The sequence below is a fragment of the Microcebus murinus genome, chromosome 1 (assembly GCF_040939455.1).
Source record: "Microcebus murinus isolate Inina chromosome 1, M.murinus_Inina_mat1.0, whole genome shotgun sequence".
In the NCBI taxonomy this organism is placed as follows: domain Eukaryota; kingdom Metazoa; phylum Chordata; class Mammalia; order Primates; family Cheirogaleidae; genus Microcebus; species Microcebus murinus.
This window is the reverse complement of record NC_134104.1, coordinates 108370760-108390224: the sequence shown is the minus strand read 5'-3', so window position 1 is coordinate 108390224 and position 19465 is coordinate 108370760. Positions and strand designations below refer to the sequence as shown.

Here is a 19465-nt window from a genome sequence, read left to right as displayed (position 1 = left end):
TGAACCTGGGTTCATACTTGGGCAGGAAAGTACATTGGGAGCAAAAAGAAAATAAACATACTTTAGGCCAGGTGTGGTGGCTCACACCTGTAATCCTAGCACTCTGAGAGGCCAAGGCAGGTAGATCGTTCAAGGTCAGGAGTTCGAGTGGGAATTGAGGAGTTGGTCAGGAGTTGAGCAAGAGCGAGACCCTGTCTCTACTAAAAATAGAAAGAAATTATCTGGGCAACTAAAAAATATATAGAAATATAGAAAAAATTAGCCCGGCATGGTGGCACATGCTACTCAGGAGGCTGAGGCAGAAGGATTGCTTGAGCCCAGGATTTTGAGGTTGCTATGAGCTAGGCTGACGTCACAGCACTCTACTCAGGGCAATAGAGTGAGACTCTGTCTCAAGAGAAAAAAAATAATAAAGATACTTTGTAGTTACTAAAGGTATCATATGACTAAATAGTTGAAGAAAAGTTAGTCATTCTCTTCCTAGTGATTAAACACTCAAAATGCATCTTGAGATAGGTGTATTTTTATATTTATCCCTAAACCAGATTAAATTAATTTCACAAATATTTATTACTTTTCCCTACTTATATTTATACTTGCTTTAATAAATAAAATTATGACTTGTCACTGAAAGTTTCCTCTAAATCACATATACTTTTATTCTGTATGAATTACTCTCAATTTGACATATTTCAGTATATTCTCTTTCTACTTCCCAGTTAAAATAAATGGCCTTTTTATACATATAATACAAATGTTGAAATAATGAACTAAAGTTTGTGTTATTGTTAAAATTAGAAGAGAGTATATTTAAAACAGTTACTATTCTGAATCAAGCATCTTTTGCCCATTATCTGAAGACAGCTCTTCTCAGAAACACTGGGCATCTGCAGGAGATGCATGTGTGGTGTTGATGAAATATCCTCCTTCTGTCTGTCAGAGTAGTGCTGCTTTTGAGCGTGCCTTTTCACTGTTGTTCAAACATTATAAATTATTCTTCATGCAAGAGAAAAATGACACTATAATTCAGATAAAAGTTTTAAATAAACAATGTTCTTGTTCTAAATGTGTCTGATTTTACATGAGCATCCAGACTGCTGATAAAATCACTGGGTTCTTCAAGTTCTTTTCTACCAAGCAACATATCACCTGTGTTGCAGTTTTACCATTCTTACAGGTTAATAGACATGTACACAAGTCTGTTTAGTTATAGTGTCCCTTCCCAGGGGAACAGTGAAATACACTTAGTTCATGTATGGATGTTAAAGGAGATTGAAGACTATAGGAAATGTAAAAATGTGAATGGTCTATCTTTTATTAGAAATTTATTTGTTTTCAACAACAGGGTAGCTAGATTTATCCCAAGTATTTATGGAATGAATAAATGAATGAATTTGCCCCAAATCTTTAGATTTTTGCCTTAAGGCAAGATCTCATGTGTTCTACTTACCTAGGAAACCTTACTACCTTTCACATGTAGTATGTTCAAAGCTAGTCCCTGCTGCTTTCCCACCAAAACAAATTCTATTTCTCAGCTTTCCCATTTTTGGTCAAAGGTATTCTCCAAGTTCCCCAAGTTCAAAAATTTGGTTATGAAGAAGAATAAAAGATAGTAATCTTTCACATCATTGCCATCACGATACCTTGTCATAACAGCTTCCAGATCTTCAGTCTCTTCTCTCCAATTCAATCTGACCATTACCAGATTATTCTAAAACATTGCTTTATCCACGTCAATCCTTATTCAAGTGCCTACGATGAACTCTTGACTGAGGAGACCCCAAGTCTGCCTTTCTGTAGGGCCATCAGGGTACTGCACAATCTGCCTCTTTTTTTCCTAGCTATGCTTACCGCTGACTCTCCCACACCAACAATAAAAACTAATAGCAATGACAATAAAACATAACTAACCAACACTGTTTAGTATGTGCCAGGCACTAAGCACTATTTTTAAATTATTTAATCTTCAGAGCAACCCTTTAAGATGGGTACACTATCATACTAGTTTTATGGACATTAAACTAATTGCCTAAGTTATACAGCTTGTATATGACAGAAGCAGGATTTGAATCCAGGTAGTCTAGTTCCATGAGTCTGTACTTTAACTACTTTGCTGTTCTCCCTTTCAGTAACACTCTTTTTTAAGTCAGGTCACTCTGTTTTTCATATTGTTTTGAGTATATCTTTTAATATGCCGTTTGTCTCTTCTTCCCATGTAAAAAATTTCCCCAAATCTTTCCACTGTTAATCAGAATTTCCTCTCTTTGTTGAGGTATAAATTCAAGTCCAGTAAAGTGTACCCCATAGCTTTTCTTCCTCTAAGTTTCTATCAACTTTACCACAATATTTTAACACATTTCTTCTTGGTTTATACTGTTTTGTTTATAGGTTTTATTTTACCCACAGGATTTTAAGATGAATATTATCTGCTTCTTGATGCTTTCTTAGTTGGGTTCCTCTTCTCAGACTTTTGGAAGATGTAACATAGGATTAGTAATCCTGGGCCTCATCCTGATCCACTGGAAATCCCCAGGCTTCTCTGTCTAACCACATAAAATACTGTTAAGATCTCACCCTGCTTAAGTGTGACCTTCAGGTAGTTTCATTTACCCATTTTTCCTCATTTCTAAAATATAGAAAAAAGCCTAGTGCAGTGACTCATACCTGTAATTCTAGCACTTTGGAAGTCTGTGGTGGTAGGATTGCTTGAGGCTAGGAGTTTGAGACTAGGCTGGGCAACATAGTGAGATCCCATCTCTAAAAAAAAAAAAAATAGCTGGACATGGTGGCACACTCCTGTAGTCCTAGCTACTTGGGAGACTGAGGTTGAAGGATCACTTGAACCCAGGAGTTCAAGGTTGTAGTGAGCTATGATCATGCCACTATACTGTAGCTTGGGTGGCAGAACAAGACTCTGTCTCTAAAAATAATCAATTGAAAAGAATATCTACATTGTGGAGGTATATTGAGTATTGGGGTAATATATAAAAAGCACTAGCATATAGAGGTTTCTTTTATTCATACAGGCTTTGATCTGGAGCCTTGTTATATATGTTCTACCAATAGTTTCCCCAACTTCTCATCCCTATGTGTTCTTTAAAAGATCTCTATTCATGATCATCTTGGCAGCATAATCACTTCTTTCTTCTTATAAGGCATGTTTTATTAGTGTCAGTGTTATCAGTTTGCCCAGTTTGGAAATAAGATGAACCATTGTGCCACATTCCAAGGGTTCATTTTAGAGCCTGTCTTATTGAAGACTCTACTATTTGCAGTCTACTATCTTTAGACATACTGGCTATTTTTGATAACAAGCTAGCAGTTCTGTAGTTCTTTAAAACTCTTGGTTAGATGCCACCTGTTCTATGTCATTTAGTTGCATCTAATTTGTTGATTAGATGTAAAATATCCAGTGTATTTACCATAATTAGAGCTAATAGCTCGGATCAATCTCCTTAAAAAGGCAGATTGGCAATACAGTTCAGAAGGCTTTTTAATAGCAGTTTTCAGTTTTGATGGATGTTTTGGTTTTAGGTTTATTCAGTGTGCATGCTTTTTTCCATGATTCTTTAAGTTCTTTGCTTCAATCCAACACCATGTGTTTTAGGTTGCATTTTATGAATGTGAAAACTTACACATGCTTATGAAATGATTTAAGTTTTATTTCTGCCTCATGTGTTCTTAAAAATACCAGCTGCTGCTTAGTTGAAAACGTAATTTAATTTGACTGACACATGAGTTTTATAGTTCATAAACATGGATATGTTTTCCTTGTTTGTATTCATAAGCCTGTTGGTCCATATGTTAATGTGTTCCTTGATTTAATTTCATTTCTTTATTTTAAAAATCAATAAAAGCAACAACAAAAACCTTGGGGCAGCCATCATATTTGTTAAATTTTTGAAAACATGCTTCTATTTTTTGGAGTTCACACTTACAGAATTCCTCTCCATTTTAGTGGTTTCCTGTTTTCTATTTTAGGAGTTTTATTATTTTATTAGTAGAAAACAGCTTTTGATGTTGACATAATTTTATATTGTATATATGGAAACAAGTAGATTTTGGATGTGTGAAAAATACTTCTTCTCAGTTGCTTGATACTGTTTTAAGAACCTAATGGCTAGATTTACTTGCATACATAGTAGATTGTCATAAATTCATTCATTTATTTTGATAGCTCTTAATGACTTGGGAGTGCGAAAGCATCTTACAAAATTATTGATTACTTTTTCTTTTCTCACCAGAAAAATTTTTACATATGCAACTGCAGGAGATCTAAGGACCTCCTGAAGGACTGTTTGGAAATGGGATAGTACATGTGTGCATAAGTATAAGGCACTATATAAGATCTTAAAGGAAAATATAAATAGATATAAATGCTCTAAGCAGGGAGCAATTAATGTGGGTAGTTGGAGATAGCATGTGGAACAGGGTATGGGACAGGGCAGGCTTCATGGAGATGATGGAATCTGAAGGCCTGATAGGCGTTCAAAAGACAAAGCCTGTTCCAGAAGAGACAAGAGTATGAGCAAATATACAGGGGCAAGAAAGCACCTGATCTGTTTGGATATCCATGAGCACTGAGATTTCCTTAGGGATAGTGACTGTTTCTGCTTCACCTTTGAGTTCTGCATTGTACCCAGCACTCAGTATCTTACTCATTATGTAAACTCAACAAATATATATACATATCTATCTCTCTATCTATATATATTTTCTAATGGAGACAGGGTCTCACTCTTGTGCCTGGGATAGTTCAGTGGCGTCATCATAGCTCACTGCAACCTCAAACTCCTGGGCTCTAGTGATCTTCCTGACTTAGACTCCCACGTAGCTGACATCACAGGCTCACACCACTGTGCCTGGTTAGTTTTTCAATTTTGTAGAGATGGGGTCTTGCTCTTTCTCAGGCTGGTCTTGAACTCCTGACCTCAAGTGATCCCTTGGCCTCCCCAAGTGCTAGGATTACAGGTATGAGCCGCTGCCTGGCCAGCAAATATTTGTGAATTGAACTAGTTTTTACTCTATTATAGTTCCTGAGACTACCTTTCTCTGTGTCCTCAATGTTGTGTCTTTGTTCATGTATATATTTCTGCAGGGGAAAAAAGTTAAATTGTAATTCAATGACTATGTGAATTAGTTGGCTTTAAAAAAGAAGTTAAAAACTTAAGTTTTATATTAGCAGGACACAGCTTTTGATATTGATCTCATTTTATATTTCTTAAATCCTATCTTTGGCAACAGTTGCTTTTGGATGTGGAAAGAAACATTTCTCCTCAGTTACTTGGTTAGCTTTTGGGAACAGTTAAAATGATCATTAAAGCATCAGATAAATTAATAATAACCCCAACCAAATATACTTTTGTTTAAATAAAAGCCAGTGGAAGTCTGTGCTGCTATGGTAATATAATGAATAAACAATAAGTTAATATATATAAGCAGTAAGAAATAAAGTTTAGTATAATATCGTTCTTAAGGCTAGGCGTGATGGCTCATGTTTATAGTCCTAGCACTCTAGGAGGCCGACTCGAGGTCAGGAGTTCGAAACCAGCCTGAGCAAGAGTGAGACCCCGTCTCTACTAAAAATAGAAAGAAATTAATTGGCCAACTAAAAATATATAGAAAAATTTAGCTGAGCATGGTGGTGCATGTCTATAGTCCCAGGTACTTGGGAGGCTGAGGCAGTAGAATTGCTTGAGCCTGGGAGTTTGAGGTTGCTGTGAGTTAGGCTAATGCCACGGCACTCTAGTCTGGGCAACAGAGTGAGACTCTGTCTCAAGAAAAAAAAATCCTTAAGAGATTTTCTTCCTTCTGGAAAGCAGTCATATTTATGGGGAAGAGGCTGCAGGGACTGGCATTTTCTCAATTTTAGTTAGGTAACAAAATCCACCTAAAAATAAAACACACATTCACATGCAAAAATAGTAAATTAACTTTCTTGATTATTGACCTTTCTTTGTACAATTACAAAACATTCCTTGTCAGAGTTATGTTGGCTGATCAATTTCTTACCATTATTCCTAACATTATAGTAATAGGTCCTATGTCAATTAACTATTTATATTACTTTAATTAGTTTTAAAAAAATCTTTTTCTGCCTAATTTTATCTCTTGTATTTATAATGTTATAATGTGAGCTATTAGTTTAAGCACATATTTTTTACATTTAACTTAAGTAATATTTAGTAAATATCTGCCTTATTCTATGTCAGACTATTTCATTGAGGCTGTAAAGATGAACAAAATATTAATTCATTGAGGCACTCATATCTCCTACAGATTTAATTTTTTTCCGTAATAGGATAAAATTATTCTGATTTATTCACACTCTTGTCTCTTTTAGAAATCTAACTTGCATTGGGGAGGTAGTTTTAGGGATGTCAAAGGTAATATAGAAGAGAATCTTTTTCTGTACAAGACCAACTTCCCTGAGTGGGGTTCAATACATGGGCCTCATTTCTCTTACCTTGCTTTCAGATCCAGAATGTGTCTGAATAATTGGTCATCTCCTTTACTCTTGGGAACTTGACTCTTTGGGCTTTTTCTGATTCTTTAGAACTTGACTCAGGTTTTATTTTTATTGAATTATGCTGAATATTGAATCATTATAATGTTGTTTACTAAAAAAGAGCTAATATTAGACCTGGAAATTCTTTTAAAAGATTAATTTTCCTGTTTCTTAAAAGCGTAAGTATTAAGGAAACACTTTGAGAGACATATATATGCAGTGATCATAAGGTAATATATTCTATTTGTTTGGTACCCAAAACTATATATTCAAAAGTATTTCAAGTATTCAAAACTGTTTTAACACATATCTATTCAAAAATATTCAAATGCATTTAAACATGCAAAACTATATACATATATATATGTTTGCCTACCCAATTTTCATTTTATTTAACCAATATGCAAATAATGATCTGATCCTTCATTTTTACTAATGATTTAATGACATACAATAAGTAGTTTAGGTCTGGTTTTATTTTTATTTATAACAGATTGTTATTTTTAAAGTGAGATGTGATAACATATTTGAACACTTTTCACATCTTTCATATAAGAAAATTCTGCCACATATCCAGCATATTATGGTGCAAAAGTTACTATTTTGGAGACCAGCTTTAGGAACGATCAAATAGCTAGATAGAACCAAAGTAAGAAAACAACTTCAAACTGCAGGTATTTTTAATTGTTTTCAAAGTTTTAGAAGAGAATTTAAGAACATTGTTGATGATCAAGCTAATATGAATTGCTTTTATTCTACTCATTTCTACTGTTAGCCATGGTATTAAGCATTTAAAAAATTTTTTTTTTACATGTGAGAAAAATGTTCCCATTTTAAAGCTTAGGAAACTGAGGAATAAAAAAGAAGTAAGTTTCTCAAGTTTATCCCACTACTAAGTAGCAGAGTTGGGATGGATTTGAATACCCAAGGTCTGATGACCCCTAAGCCTGATCAAAGCAAGTCTCCACTTCTTAGAAATAGACATGTTTATTGCTTTGGGTTTTCTTCCTCCCTTTCCTTTCCCTTTTCCCTTTCTCCTGTATCCCTATCCCTTATTTGCTTCTGATTTAACTTAATGCCATGAATGAAGCCAAGAAGATATCTAAAGAAGTCCTTGGTAATCAATTGTAAAACATCCATCTCTTTCAAGAACACACCTGAGGTTTATTCTTATATATGCACATAATCCAGTCCTAGATATATAGAATAAAACATGTTGATTTTTATTTATTGAAATTGAGGGACATTATGACAAAACACAATCTTCCTCATGACATGACTCACTTTTAATTTGCAGGTATTAAATGCACAGAGAGCAGGATACAAAGCAGCCATAGTTCACAATGTTGATTCTGATGACCTCATAAGCATGGGATCCAACGACAGTAAGTACAGGTATCACTTTTCTTCTCTCCTGTTTGACAGATCATTTGAAACTAAAAATTTAAAAGGATTGTCCCTCTCGGGAAAATTTTATTCACAGTAGAGGTGGAAGTGACTTGTTCTTTTCTTAACAGTTTTTCTTTTTAACATACATATTTTATTATTTACTGATATTTTGGTAACAACCAAAGGGGAAAAAAGCCTTAAATAGAGATAAACATGCTGAGTTAAGAATGCTATAGAAGAATTTTTGTGATTTATTTAGAGATTCACAACATTAAATTCTAGATATGCAGATGTATTCAGCAGCTACTGTAATCTGGTGGAATTTCAAAGCCACGTACTTGTGCATTCTAATACAGTTATTAGTCCCTTGACATATATTGGCATATCGATGTTTTTTTCATTTAAAATGGATATATATTTATTACTCTCTACTAAATATTAGCTTGTTGGGAACATGAGCTAATTTTAGCAAAATAACTGCTGTAATCAGACAACTCTTAAGCTTTATGTTTCACTTAATGTAGTTTCTGTCACTTAAGTTTTATCAAAGCCTTTCTAATTGCAACTGAGATGATTCACTGCCAACATTCATGATTAGAAGATATTTTTGTTTTTATTTTCATACATCACCATAATATCTTTTGCTGCTAAATTCTGTTGATTCATATATACAATGTAGAGCTTGCAGCAAATAGTAGTTATAAAGCTGTGGACTGATATAATGCATTGTAATATATTTAGGACTTTAAATAACTGTATCCTCGATAAGAAGTATTTTATATTTCTTGACCAAAAAATCTTCTTTTTATAGCTTAAAACAGTGTTTTTTGTTATTGTTTGTCATTCTTACTCTTAATATAATGAGGCAAAATTATATTAGAAGTAAAATTTGAGTTCCTTAATTCATTTCTTTTATATTTTAAATTATTATTTTAATCTCCTAGCTCATTAAATCTTCATTATTGTAGAATCCATGAAGTACCCTTAAGAAGTTCTGGCACTTCAGGAACAGTTTGACAACCACTATGTGAGAATTACAGGACTAACTTGATGAAGGGAGTTTACTTCTAAATAAACTAGTAATGTTGAAACTGCAGATTTGATACATTTTCTTCTTTAACTACCTTGCATTAAAAAAATACATTATTCCACTCAATATAGCTCAGATCAGTAACTTTTGTGATCTGTATACATTACTGGCAAAATAGAAAGCACTTATAATCTGGAAATAAACAGATCTGAATTCTAATTCAAGCTCCTGTTTGTATCAGCTGTATAACTTTGAGCAGGTTTCTTACTCTTTGCATGTTTTGCTGAGGCCTAAGCCCAGGATTTATCTCTCAAGGGCTAAATATGTTTTGTGTTGAACAAACTGAATATTATTTGTAAACTATTTACTCTTTTGACATGTTTTCAATAAAAAATTTGCAAGCTGGAATTGTCAGTTACCTTTAGCACCTGTTTTGTTTTTGTATTAATAATACAAAACTTTAAATGAAACTTTTTAGTGATAATCATGTCAGTGAATTGTGCTAAATAGTAGCACATAACCATAGAATCCTGTCAGCAGAATGTGCTAAATAGTAGCACATATCTATAGAATCCTGTTTTTGCTGTGGAAATGTTCCAACTGAGTTGTGATAGTTCAAAGATTACTCAGAATTTGGTTCTTGACTTTATTGCTTGGATTATTTTCTGTGGTAATTTGCTCCATCCTTGGGCATGTATGTGTGTTTAAGTATTTCATATGTCCAGAGACAGATGTTGGAAAGCTCTTTACCATTTTCATCTTTGCTGTCACTTGGTAGGGAAAAGGAAAGCATGGATTTATCCAAAGGGGCATGTAGCTATCCCTCTTTTCAAGGCTTAATCTCTAGTTACAGGGAATATTGATGTTCTCCCAAGAGTGGAGATTCTAATGTCTGGAAACAAAAGGAAGTCTTAAAAGCCCCTTGCTGCCAACACAAGGAATGTGTCCATTTTTATTTTAGTCAGGAGACAGAATGAGTTAACTCAGTAAGCCAAATAACATTCTTTGTCTTCAGAAGGCAACAGAACATGGTAGGAAGAATACCACTTCAGAACCAGGAAATATGGGTTTATTCCAGGCTAGTTGGTATAAGAACTAGCCTGTACCCTTGGGAAAATGACTTAACCTTTGTAAGCCCATTATTTCCATTTACAAAAATGCAAACAATTTTAATTTCTATATGACCTGACAAATCTGTGAAGATCATAGGAGAGAAGGTGTATGAGAAAACCCATGCCATACCAGAGTGGGAAGAGCCTTAAATAAGTAGTTGAAAGCCTCAAGTTTAAGTCCAGGCTGTACATATTTCTAACTATAACCAGGGCAGTTATCAATATTTCTTTGTTTGTTTCTTCTCCTTTTTTCTTTGATTTCTTCCTTCAACAAATACTTTTTAACAGCCTACTCTGTACCAAGCACTGTTTTAGGCACTGTGACTATAGCAGGAAATGATACAGTCAAAGGCTCTGCCTTCATATCCTTCATTGAGGTAGTAGAGTATAGTAGTTAAGAGCATGCTTTCTGGGTACTGCCTGTCAAGGTTTGAATCCTGGTTTCACCACCTAGTAGTTATGTGACCTTGGGTATATTACGTAATATCTTTGTGCCTTCTGATCTATGAAATGTGGATGATAATAGTACTTACATTATTGAGTTGCTGTAAGGATTGAATGAATCACGACCATAACCATCTAGAAAACCTGGTTCTTAGTAATCAGTTAATGGTTATTCAACTATTGATATTGTTATTTTTAATGATTATTCAACTATTAATATTGTTATTGCATTCTAGGGTAGGAGAGAAAACAATGAATACATAATCAAATAGATGTGCTATAATATCAAGTAGTGATAAGTGCTATGAAAAAAAACTTATCAGGCTAAGGGAATAAGAATGACAAAGATGAGAGGAAGGTGGCTATTTCAGATAGGGTGGTCACAGAAGGCTTCTATGAGGCATTGAGATTTGAGCACAAGGCTAAAGTAAGCCGTGGAGTCATGCAGATTTCTGAAGGAGGAATGTTCCAAGGAGAGGGAACAGAAAGTGCAGAAGCTCAAACATAAAACATGCTTGGTGTTTCCAAGGTGTGGCAAAAAGCCACAGTGGCTGAAGGAGAGTGAGTAAGGGAGAGAGTGACAAGGGATGAGGTTAGAGAAGGAGCCTGGGCCAATCATGCTGGGACTTGCAGCCCATGATAAGGACTTTGGAATTTTAAACAGCTTTTAAACGAGTGTGAAGTGATCTGACATTTTAAAAGGAGCTCTTTGGCTGCTCTTTGGAGAGTAGACTGAGGGTAAAAAATGAGCAAGAATGCCAACAGAGAGATCATTTAGAAAGTTGCTGTAGCGCCAGGCAAGAGGGGACTTGGAGTATTACAAGTCAAAGTGATGAGAAGTGGTGGGATTATGGATATATTTTGAAGTTGACAGAGTTTGAAGATGTTTAGGTCAAGAAACTAGGTCATGCTATTTACAGAGATGAGAAAGAGTAGAGTTGATTGAGGGAAAAGAGACATTGCATTCCATCTGAGAAACATTAAGTTTCAAACATCTGTTAGGCAATCAAATGGAGATACTGAACAACCAGTTGGACATATGAATCTGTAGAGGTCGGGGTTTGCCATTCAAATTATGATTTGTCTATGATATATGATAATATTGTTTGCCAGTGAATACTTCACAGAGATGTTTTGCAGATCAAAATTAAGATGCAGTGTTTTAAAAGTATTTTGTGAACTAGAAAATATTTGTTTTTTTGGTAGATAAATAATTTTGCAGTTTCCAAGATGGCTAGTCATATTTGCATATAACATTTTCCCCTTTTTCTTAATCATTTTACTAAAGTAAGATGCTTTCTACATCTCTTTAGATATCATAACTCAAGGAAGTACATTACTGCCAGTAATTATAAGCCAATAGTGAGCCAAAAGTTCTTCCTTAAGTTGATAATAGTGTCTTCATGAAAGAATAAAGCATTTTACAAAGGGTGTATAATTCCCGGTTTTAACTATCAAATAAAATAAATTTTAAACTGATATGTGGTAGAGAAAAATCTCTTAGCAAGATAGGCAGTATCTCCCTAAAATACATATAGTTTATTAATACCTCTGCAGCTATTAAAAATGAGATAAGGCCAGGTACAGTTGCACATGTCTGTAGCCCACCTACTCAGGAGGCTGAGGCAAAAGCACCACGTGAGCCCAGAAGTTTGAGGTTATAGTGTGCCGTGTTAGCAACTGCGAATAGCCACTGCACTTCAGTCTGGGCAACATAGTGAGACGTTGTCTCTAAAAAAAATAAAAAATGAAATGATGAGGTAGATCTATATTTATTGACATGGCAGGATATCTGAGGAATATCAAGTGTTAAAAAAGCTTATACTGTTTTCTATTATATGATCCCATTGATATGAAAGATAAAATTTTAATTGATCACATTGATATAAAAATAATTGATTTAGTGTTCCTGACTAACCATTTGGTTTCTGCCCTCTTAGGGCTTTGGGTTTGCATGGTGGGGGTGGGGGGTAGAAGAGAGAGAAAAATAGAATATGTATGGGATTGGATGTTTATATTTGTATAAAATAATTTAGAAGTGAAAAAAACTTACTCTACCAAGGATACTGAGATTTAAAACTTGTTTTCATAAGGATGAAACAACAACAACAAAAAAATAGATCAGTAATTGCTGAGATTAGGGAGAGTGGTTGATGGAGAATGGGGAAATTTGAGGGGGGTGATGCAACATTCTATATCTTAATTGTGGTGGTGGTGGTTGTAATTGCATGTATTTGTCAAAACTTACAGAACTTCAAATGTTTATTACTTCAAATGAAACATTTGTTTTTGGGTGGGAAGGATTACGGTTGTGTTTTGTTTTCTTTTTCTTTGCTTACTCTATACCCCCCCTTCAAAAATGCATAATGAATATGCATTGTTTTAAAATTGTAGAATGAATTTATTTTGAAAACTGTAACAAAAGAAAACAAATGGGCTTTCTCTAAAGCCAAATCTGCCAAATTAAACTCACAACTAATAATAAGGCTGCTTTTTCTATTAGGAACATTAAGAGGATTGTTCTTATTTCTGTTCCTGAGTAATAGGTAATTTTTTACAAAATTCTTTTAGGGTGGCTTCCAATCAAAACACAAAGCTTTCCCATGAACTCCAGGCTTAGGAGGAAGTAGAAATTTACCCAGCTTTTCCTACGCTATGCCCTTTCTGAACTCCTGTTAGCCTTTCCCTCGAGACAGCCAGAGATGTGTAATGTTATTTTTTAGACTGTTGTAAAATGGTCTTTTCTTAACATTGTCTGGCTTATACATCTCTTCAAAATGGGTATGTAAAAGAAGCTTTATCTCTTTTTCACTTAGAAATTAAGTTATGTAGGGGAAATAAACATAAAATGTCTTCCTCATCTTCCTTCTCTAACAGTTACAGTCATTTCTATAGAGGAATAAATCTAATGGAAATATTAAAAATAAAAATTATGTTTCAATCTCATAGAACTATTCAGAGAATTGAGGTAATGTATATGTGCAAAATGTTAGCTTTGTTATTGTAAATGTTACAATGTTTCTCAACTAATATGATGATGAATATAAATCTGCAATCTGGAAAATCAACCAAATAGGCAATTAAAGTTGATTGTAATTGTTTCCAGTTGCATTTGCTGCTATTATGAAGTTAAGCTGTTGTACACTTAAGTATGGGCTTTTAAGAATAATTTTATTATTATTTTATACAGTTGATGTATTAAAGAAAATTGACATTCCGTCTGTCTTTATTGGTGAATCATCAGCTAATTCTCTGAAAGATGAATTCACATATGAAAAAGGGTAAGTAAAGGACATAAAAAATAATCATGTAGCTTAATGTTCTTTAATATTAATTTTAATCAAGATTATGGTTTAGAATGAACTCTGTTGTGCTAAAATATTTTTTTAAGTCATTATGATTTTGACTTATTGTGTTATACTGTTTTTTATTTGTATGATTATATATTGAAAATATATTCATGCTAGAGATACTAAAGCACCCATATTGCTAAAAAGATAACGAAACTTCCCATTTTACTGGAGCTATCAAACCACTGATATTTAAAAACAATGCAATTTACATTTATATGATATTTCCTATTAAGAAATGTTCGTATATTATTAAAAACAAAGTTACTTTATAAACATAGAATACAAAACAAGTGTGTTAACTGACTAACTTTTACAAAGATAAAAAGTCAGTTTTCAAGTTTTAAAAGTTTGATTTAGGATGAAAACTTTCATATGAAACTTCTCCCCCAAAATCTCATTACAAAGGTAATATATCTACTAAAAGTAAGCCACAGCTGTGTCATCTAATACAGAAAACAGTACAATGAACATTTCAGAGCTTCTTCCTTGAAACAGATCCCAAAACCTAGTGGGTAGGAACAGGTTTTTGACTAAGAGGAACAATAACAAAATATTAATAATAAAAGCAGCTAATATTTATTGAGAATTTAGCAAGTGCCAGATACTCATGAAGGCAAGACTTCTTCATTTGCTATCCATTTAATGCTCACAAGGATCCTTGAGTGGTTGTTATTATTACTACTTATTATCTACATTTACCAAAAGGAAACTGGCACAATGAAATCCAATTCTAATTTAGGGAGAAAAGAAATTCATGAATATTTGAGTTTGAAAATACATAAAAAAGAGGACAAGGTTTTCTGTTTATTGTTTTTGTCATTTCTTCCATATAATAATGATATTTTAAAAACTGTTGGTATGTTATATGCTCCAAACATTTTTATTAAGTTAAGGAATATAATTTTGGATGTTGTATCAAAAATGATATTTTGTCAGCCATGTTTGCATAGTTAATAGAGGGGAGAACTAGTACTTGCTTTTACCTCAATATTGTTCCCTTATTTAGAAAAATTCTATATATTTTAATATATATTTTAAAGAGTATTTTTAATTATAAAATCATTCCTTTTTAAATTAAAAAATAATACCTGCTGGTAAACTATGGAAAAATTGAAATATAAAACATTTAAAGTGAAAGTCCTTATAATGCTGTTCTCTAACATATGCTTGTGAAAAAAAGCCATTAATTTCCCCCATATTTGATTACTGCCATTAATTAATGATAAAGTACTCATAATATTGAACTATACAATATATAATATTTTATAACTTGCTTTATTTTCTTCATATTTAGACCCTTTCCCTTTCCTTTGTATGTTAATACAAGTCCACAAATCTCTTATCCCATCTCTTAGGGACAGATGTATTATGGAAATAAAAATTTTTTAGATTTTTACAAGTTAAATAACATTCCAAATAGGATTTGAGGCAGCATCCCATAATTAAATTAATGTATCTACAATGAATGGATGAGTATTTTTGCATGTCAGTTCAAGTTGATTATCAAATAAATTGCAAACATTTTTTAAAGCTTTTTGGTTTTCAGAATTGTGCATAGGGGATTGTAGACCTACATATACAGATGTGCCTTATTTATCTACCTACATACCTACCTACTTCATCCATAAGCCCCTTCCACTCTTTCTTTCAGTGGACAGAACTAGGAAATATATATGTTTTTTAAAGATACAATAAATCATGAGTGCATACTGTTGCTTCCTATGTAAATTCAGGACTGCAGGCTTTTTACTTTATTGATCTTAAATCTTGTATTTTATTCTTCTACACTGGAAGACACCAACATAATAATTTATCTTCTTTAATTCTCCAATATACATACAACAGACTCAGAATACAGACACTACTACCAATATTTTAAAAAATAGTTCTTTTTCTGCTTAGGTTATATCATAATGGGTATGTAAAGTCAAATTATTTTGCCTTAAAGACATGTGAAATATTAATTCTCTGTGCTGATGCTATCAACTGGAAACACAGTTTAATTGATTCATTTGCTTTTAGATTTTCTCCCCCCAAGTGTGACTTTTATAATTGTACATAAACTTAAAGTGAAAATCAATGAGACAATATATATTCAAAGAAGTCTATATTTTAAGTATCATCCACTCTATCTTGTTCCCATTCTTACCTTGTAAGTAAAAATTTTTTTAAAAAGATTTTAATGTATTATTTAATTCATTAAATTAAAAACATTATAGGCAAATACATACCTTTTCTCCCCCATCTTCTACCCTCAATACATAAACACTATTCCTCATCCTGCTTTTGACTTAACAGTATATCCTGGAGATTATATCAGATGAGTAGATAAGAGATAGTCTTCATTTCTTTTTATAGCTGCATAGAGCTCCATTTTGTGGACATGCCAGTTTAATCAGTTAGTCCCCTGTTGATAGACATTTGAATTGTTTACATTATTTTGCTATTATATATAGTGCTGTAATTAATAACCTTATATATAAGTATTTTCATGTTTTTGCCATTATACTTTTGTAATAGATTCCTAGAAGTGGGACTGCTAGTTCAGAGGTTAAATGTATATGTATTTTTGCCAGATATTGTCAAATTCCCATCCATAAGGGTTCCTCAATACATGAGAGTGTCTATTTTACCACTGCTTCACCAACAAAGTTGTTGTCAGATTTTGGGGTTTTTGCTAATCAGCGAGGTGAGAAATGGTATTCTGATTTAGTTTTAATGTGTATTTCTCTTATTACAAGCAAATTTTAACATATTTTCTTATGCTTAAGAGCTATTTGCATTTTGTTTTTTATGAACTGTTTATGATTAGCTCACTTTTTCCTGTTAGCTTATTGGTTATTTTCTTCCCTCTTTTTAGAAGCTACTTAATTTGTTTCTGATGCATTACAAGTACTTTTTCCTATTTTGACATTTTTATTTTTCTATGGTGTTGGTTTTTTAGTGTAATCAAATGTATTGGTCTTTTCCTTTGGGTTGCTAGTCTTGAGTCTTAGGAAAGTTTTTCCCACTCTAGCATGAGAGAGGAATTTACCTACATTTATATTAATACTTTTTAACATTAATTTTTAACATTAAATCTCTGGTTTATTTGTAATTTATGACATATATGACTTGAGGAATGTATTCAAACATGTCTTTCTAAATAGACATCTAGCTGTCCTGATGCCACTTCTTAAAATGTCCATCTCTATACCCCAGGGAGATGCTGCTATAATTCTGTGCACAATTGAGTTTTCTATTTTTTATCATTTATCTACCAATATCATGCTGTTTTCATAATAAAGTTTTATAATATGCATTAGTGTCTGACAGATAGCCATTCCTCACTCCTACTTCTCTTTTTCAGGTTTTCCTAGCTATTGCTTTTTTGTTTTTACAAATGATTTTTTATAGTTTTTTTTTTTTAAGAACAGTGAGCAGCACATGAATAGTAACTTTATGGAATATTATTTTTATTATGGAGCTAATAAAATGGATGCACTTGAAGGCTATTAAATGATATTGGAAGATGATCAAAATGTATTGTGAAGTGAAAAAAGATGGTCAAGACACTTTTTTCTTTTTGGTTCTTCTTGAAAATTTCCTAAAATTTGCAAGGAAACAGGAATGAATTTTGTAATTAGAGTAAAGGGGAACATTTTGTTTTGTTTTGTTTTTCTAAAGAGATGCATGGAAGATGAAGACATGTGTCTCACTGAAAGAACACAAAGCACCTCTCAGACCACCTCCCATTGGCTTGTGGGAACCTTTCCTGGAGGCCTCCCTGAGCAGCAGGACTCCAACCTACAGTTTTTTTGTTTGTTTGTTTTGTTTTTATTCAATACATTTAGGGGGTACAAGTGTTTTTTATTACGTGAATGAAATGTATAATGCTAAAGTCAGGGTTTTCAGTGTACCTGTCATCAGAATATTATACATTGTACCTGACAAGTAGATTTTTATACCTAACCCTGCCCACCTTCCTCTTTTCTTAGTTTTCAATGTCCATTACACTACTTTATGATCATATATATCCCTCATTTAGCTCCCACTTATAAGTGAGAACATGTAGTATGTGTTTTTCCATTTGTGAGATATTTCACTTAGGATAATGGTCTCAAGTTCCATCCAAGTTGCTACAAAAGACATTATTTCATTTCTTTTTATGGTTGAGTAGTACTCCATAGTAGATAAATACAACATTTTCTTTATCCACTCCTTAGTTGATGGGTAGTTAGGTTGATTCCATATCTTTGCAATTGTGAATTGTGCTGTGATAAACATTGAGGTACAGGTGTCTTTTTGTGAAATGACTTCTTTTCCTTTGGGTAGATACCCAGTAGTGGGATTGCTGGGTTGAATAGTAGGTCTACTTTTAGTTCTTTGAAGAATCTCCATGCTGTTTTCCATGGAGGTTGTACATTCCCACCAACAGTGTATAAGCATTCCCGTTTCACTGCATCTGCACCAACATCTATTGATTTTTTACTTTTTAGTAATACTCATTTTGACAGGGTTAAGATATTGCCTCATTGTGGTTTTAATTTGCATTTCCCTGATGATTAGCAGTATCGAGCATATTTTCATATGTTTGTTGGCTATTTGTCTATCTTCTTTTGAAGATAATCTGTTCATGTCTTGCCTACTTTATCATGGGGTCACTTATTTTTTTCTTGCTGATTTGTTCAAGTTCTGAGTAGATTCTATGTATTAGTCCTTTGTCAGATGTATAGCTTGCAAATATTTTCCCCCATTCTGTAGGTTGTCTATTTGTTAATTATTTCCTTTAATGTGCAGAAACATTTTAGTTTAATTAAGTCCAATTTATTTATTTTTGTTGTTCCTGTATATGCTTTGGGGGTCTTCATCATAAATTCTTTGACTAGGTGAATGTTCAGAAGAGTTTTTCCCACATTTTCTTCTCAAATTTTTATGGTTTCAGATGTTACATGTAAGTGTTTAATCCATCTTGAGTTAATTTTGTATATGGTGAGAGATAGGGATCCAATTTCATTATTCTGGATAGCATGTGGTGATCCAATTTTTCCCAGCACCATTTATTAAATAGGGCATCCTTTCCTCAGTGTATGCTTTTGTCTGCTTTGTCAAAAATCACTTAGTTGTAACTGTTGATATGTTGATATGACATTATTTCTGGGTTCTCTATTTGGTTACATTGATCCATGTGTCTACCTTTATACCAATATCATGCTGTTTTGGTTCCCATAGCCTTGTATTATAATTTGAAGTCAGGTAATGTGGTATCTCCAGATTCATTCTTTTTACTGAGGATTGCTTTGATCGCTCCTTTTTGGTTCTATATGAAGTATAGGATTGTTTTTTCTAGGTCTGTGAAAAATGATGTTGATATTTTGATGGGAATTACATTGAATCTGTAAATCACTTTGGGCAGTACAGGGGTTTTAACAATGTTGATTCTTCCAGTCCATGAGCATGGGATGTTTTTGTTTGTGTCATCCGTGATTTCTTTCATCATTGTTTTATGGTTCTCCTTGTAGAGATCTTTCACCTCCTTGGTTGAGTATATTCCTAGGGATTTTATTTTCTTTGCAGCTATTGTATTGAGTTTTTGACTTGACTCTCAGCTTGACTGATAGTCTATAGAAATTTGTGGAAATTAACTTTA

At 33.2% G+C, this 19465-nt stretch overlaps 1 protein-coding gene across 2 annotated transcripts in view; it reads left to right on the top strand.

Annotated features, from left to right (window-relative positions):
* The window catches only part of RNF13 (ring finger protein 13), a 115236-nt gene that overhangs the window by 60219 nt on the left and 35552 nt on the right, over window positions 1-19465 (top strand). Inside the window, exons 5-6 of one of the 2 annotated variants that reach the window (XM_012782846.3) lie at window positions 7806-7893; window positions 13674-13764. In XM_012782846.3, the coding sequence (XP_012638300.1) occupies window positions 7806-7893; window positions 13674-13764 (179 nt within the window). Of the gene's footprint in view, window positions 1-7805; window positions 7904-13673; window positions 13765-19465 lie in introns of those variants that run through there. The other variant, XM_076004665.1, reaches the window with a different exon arrangement.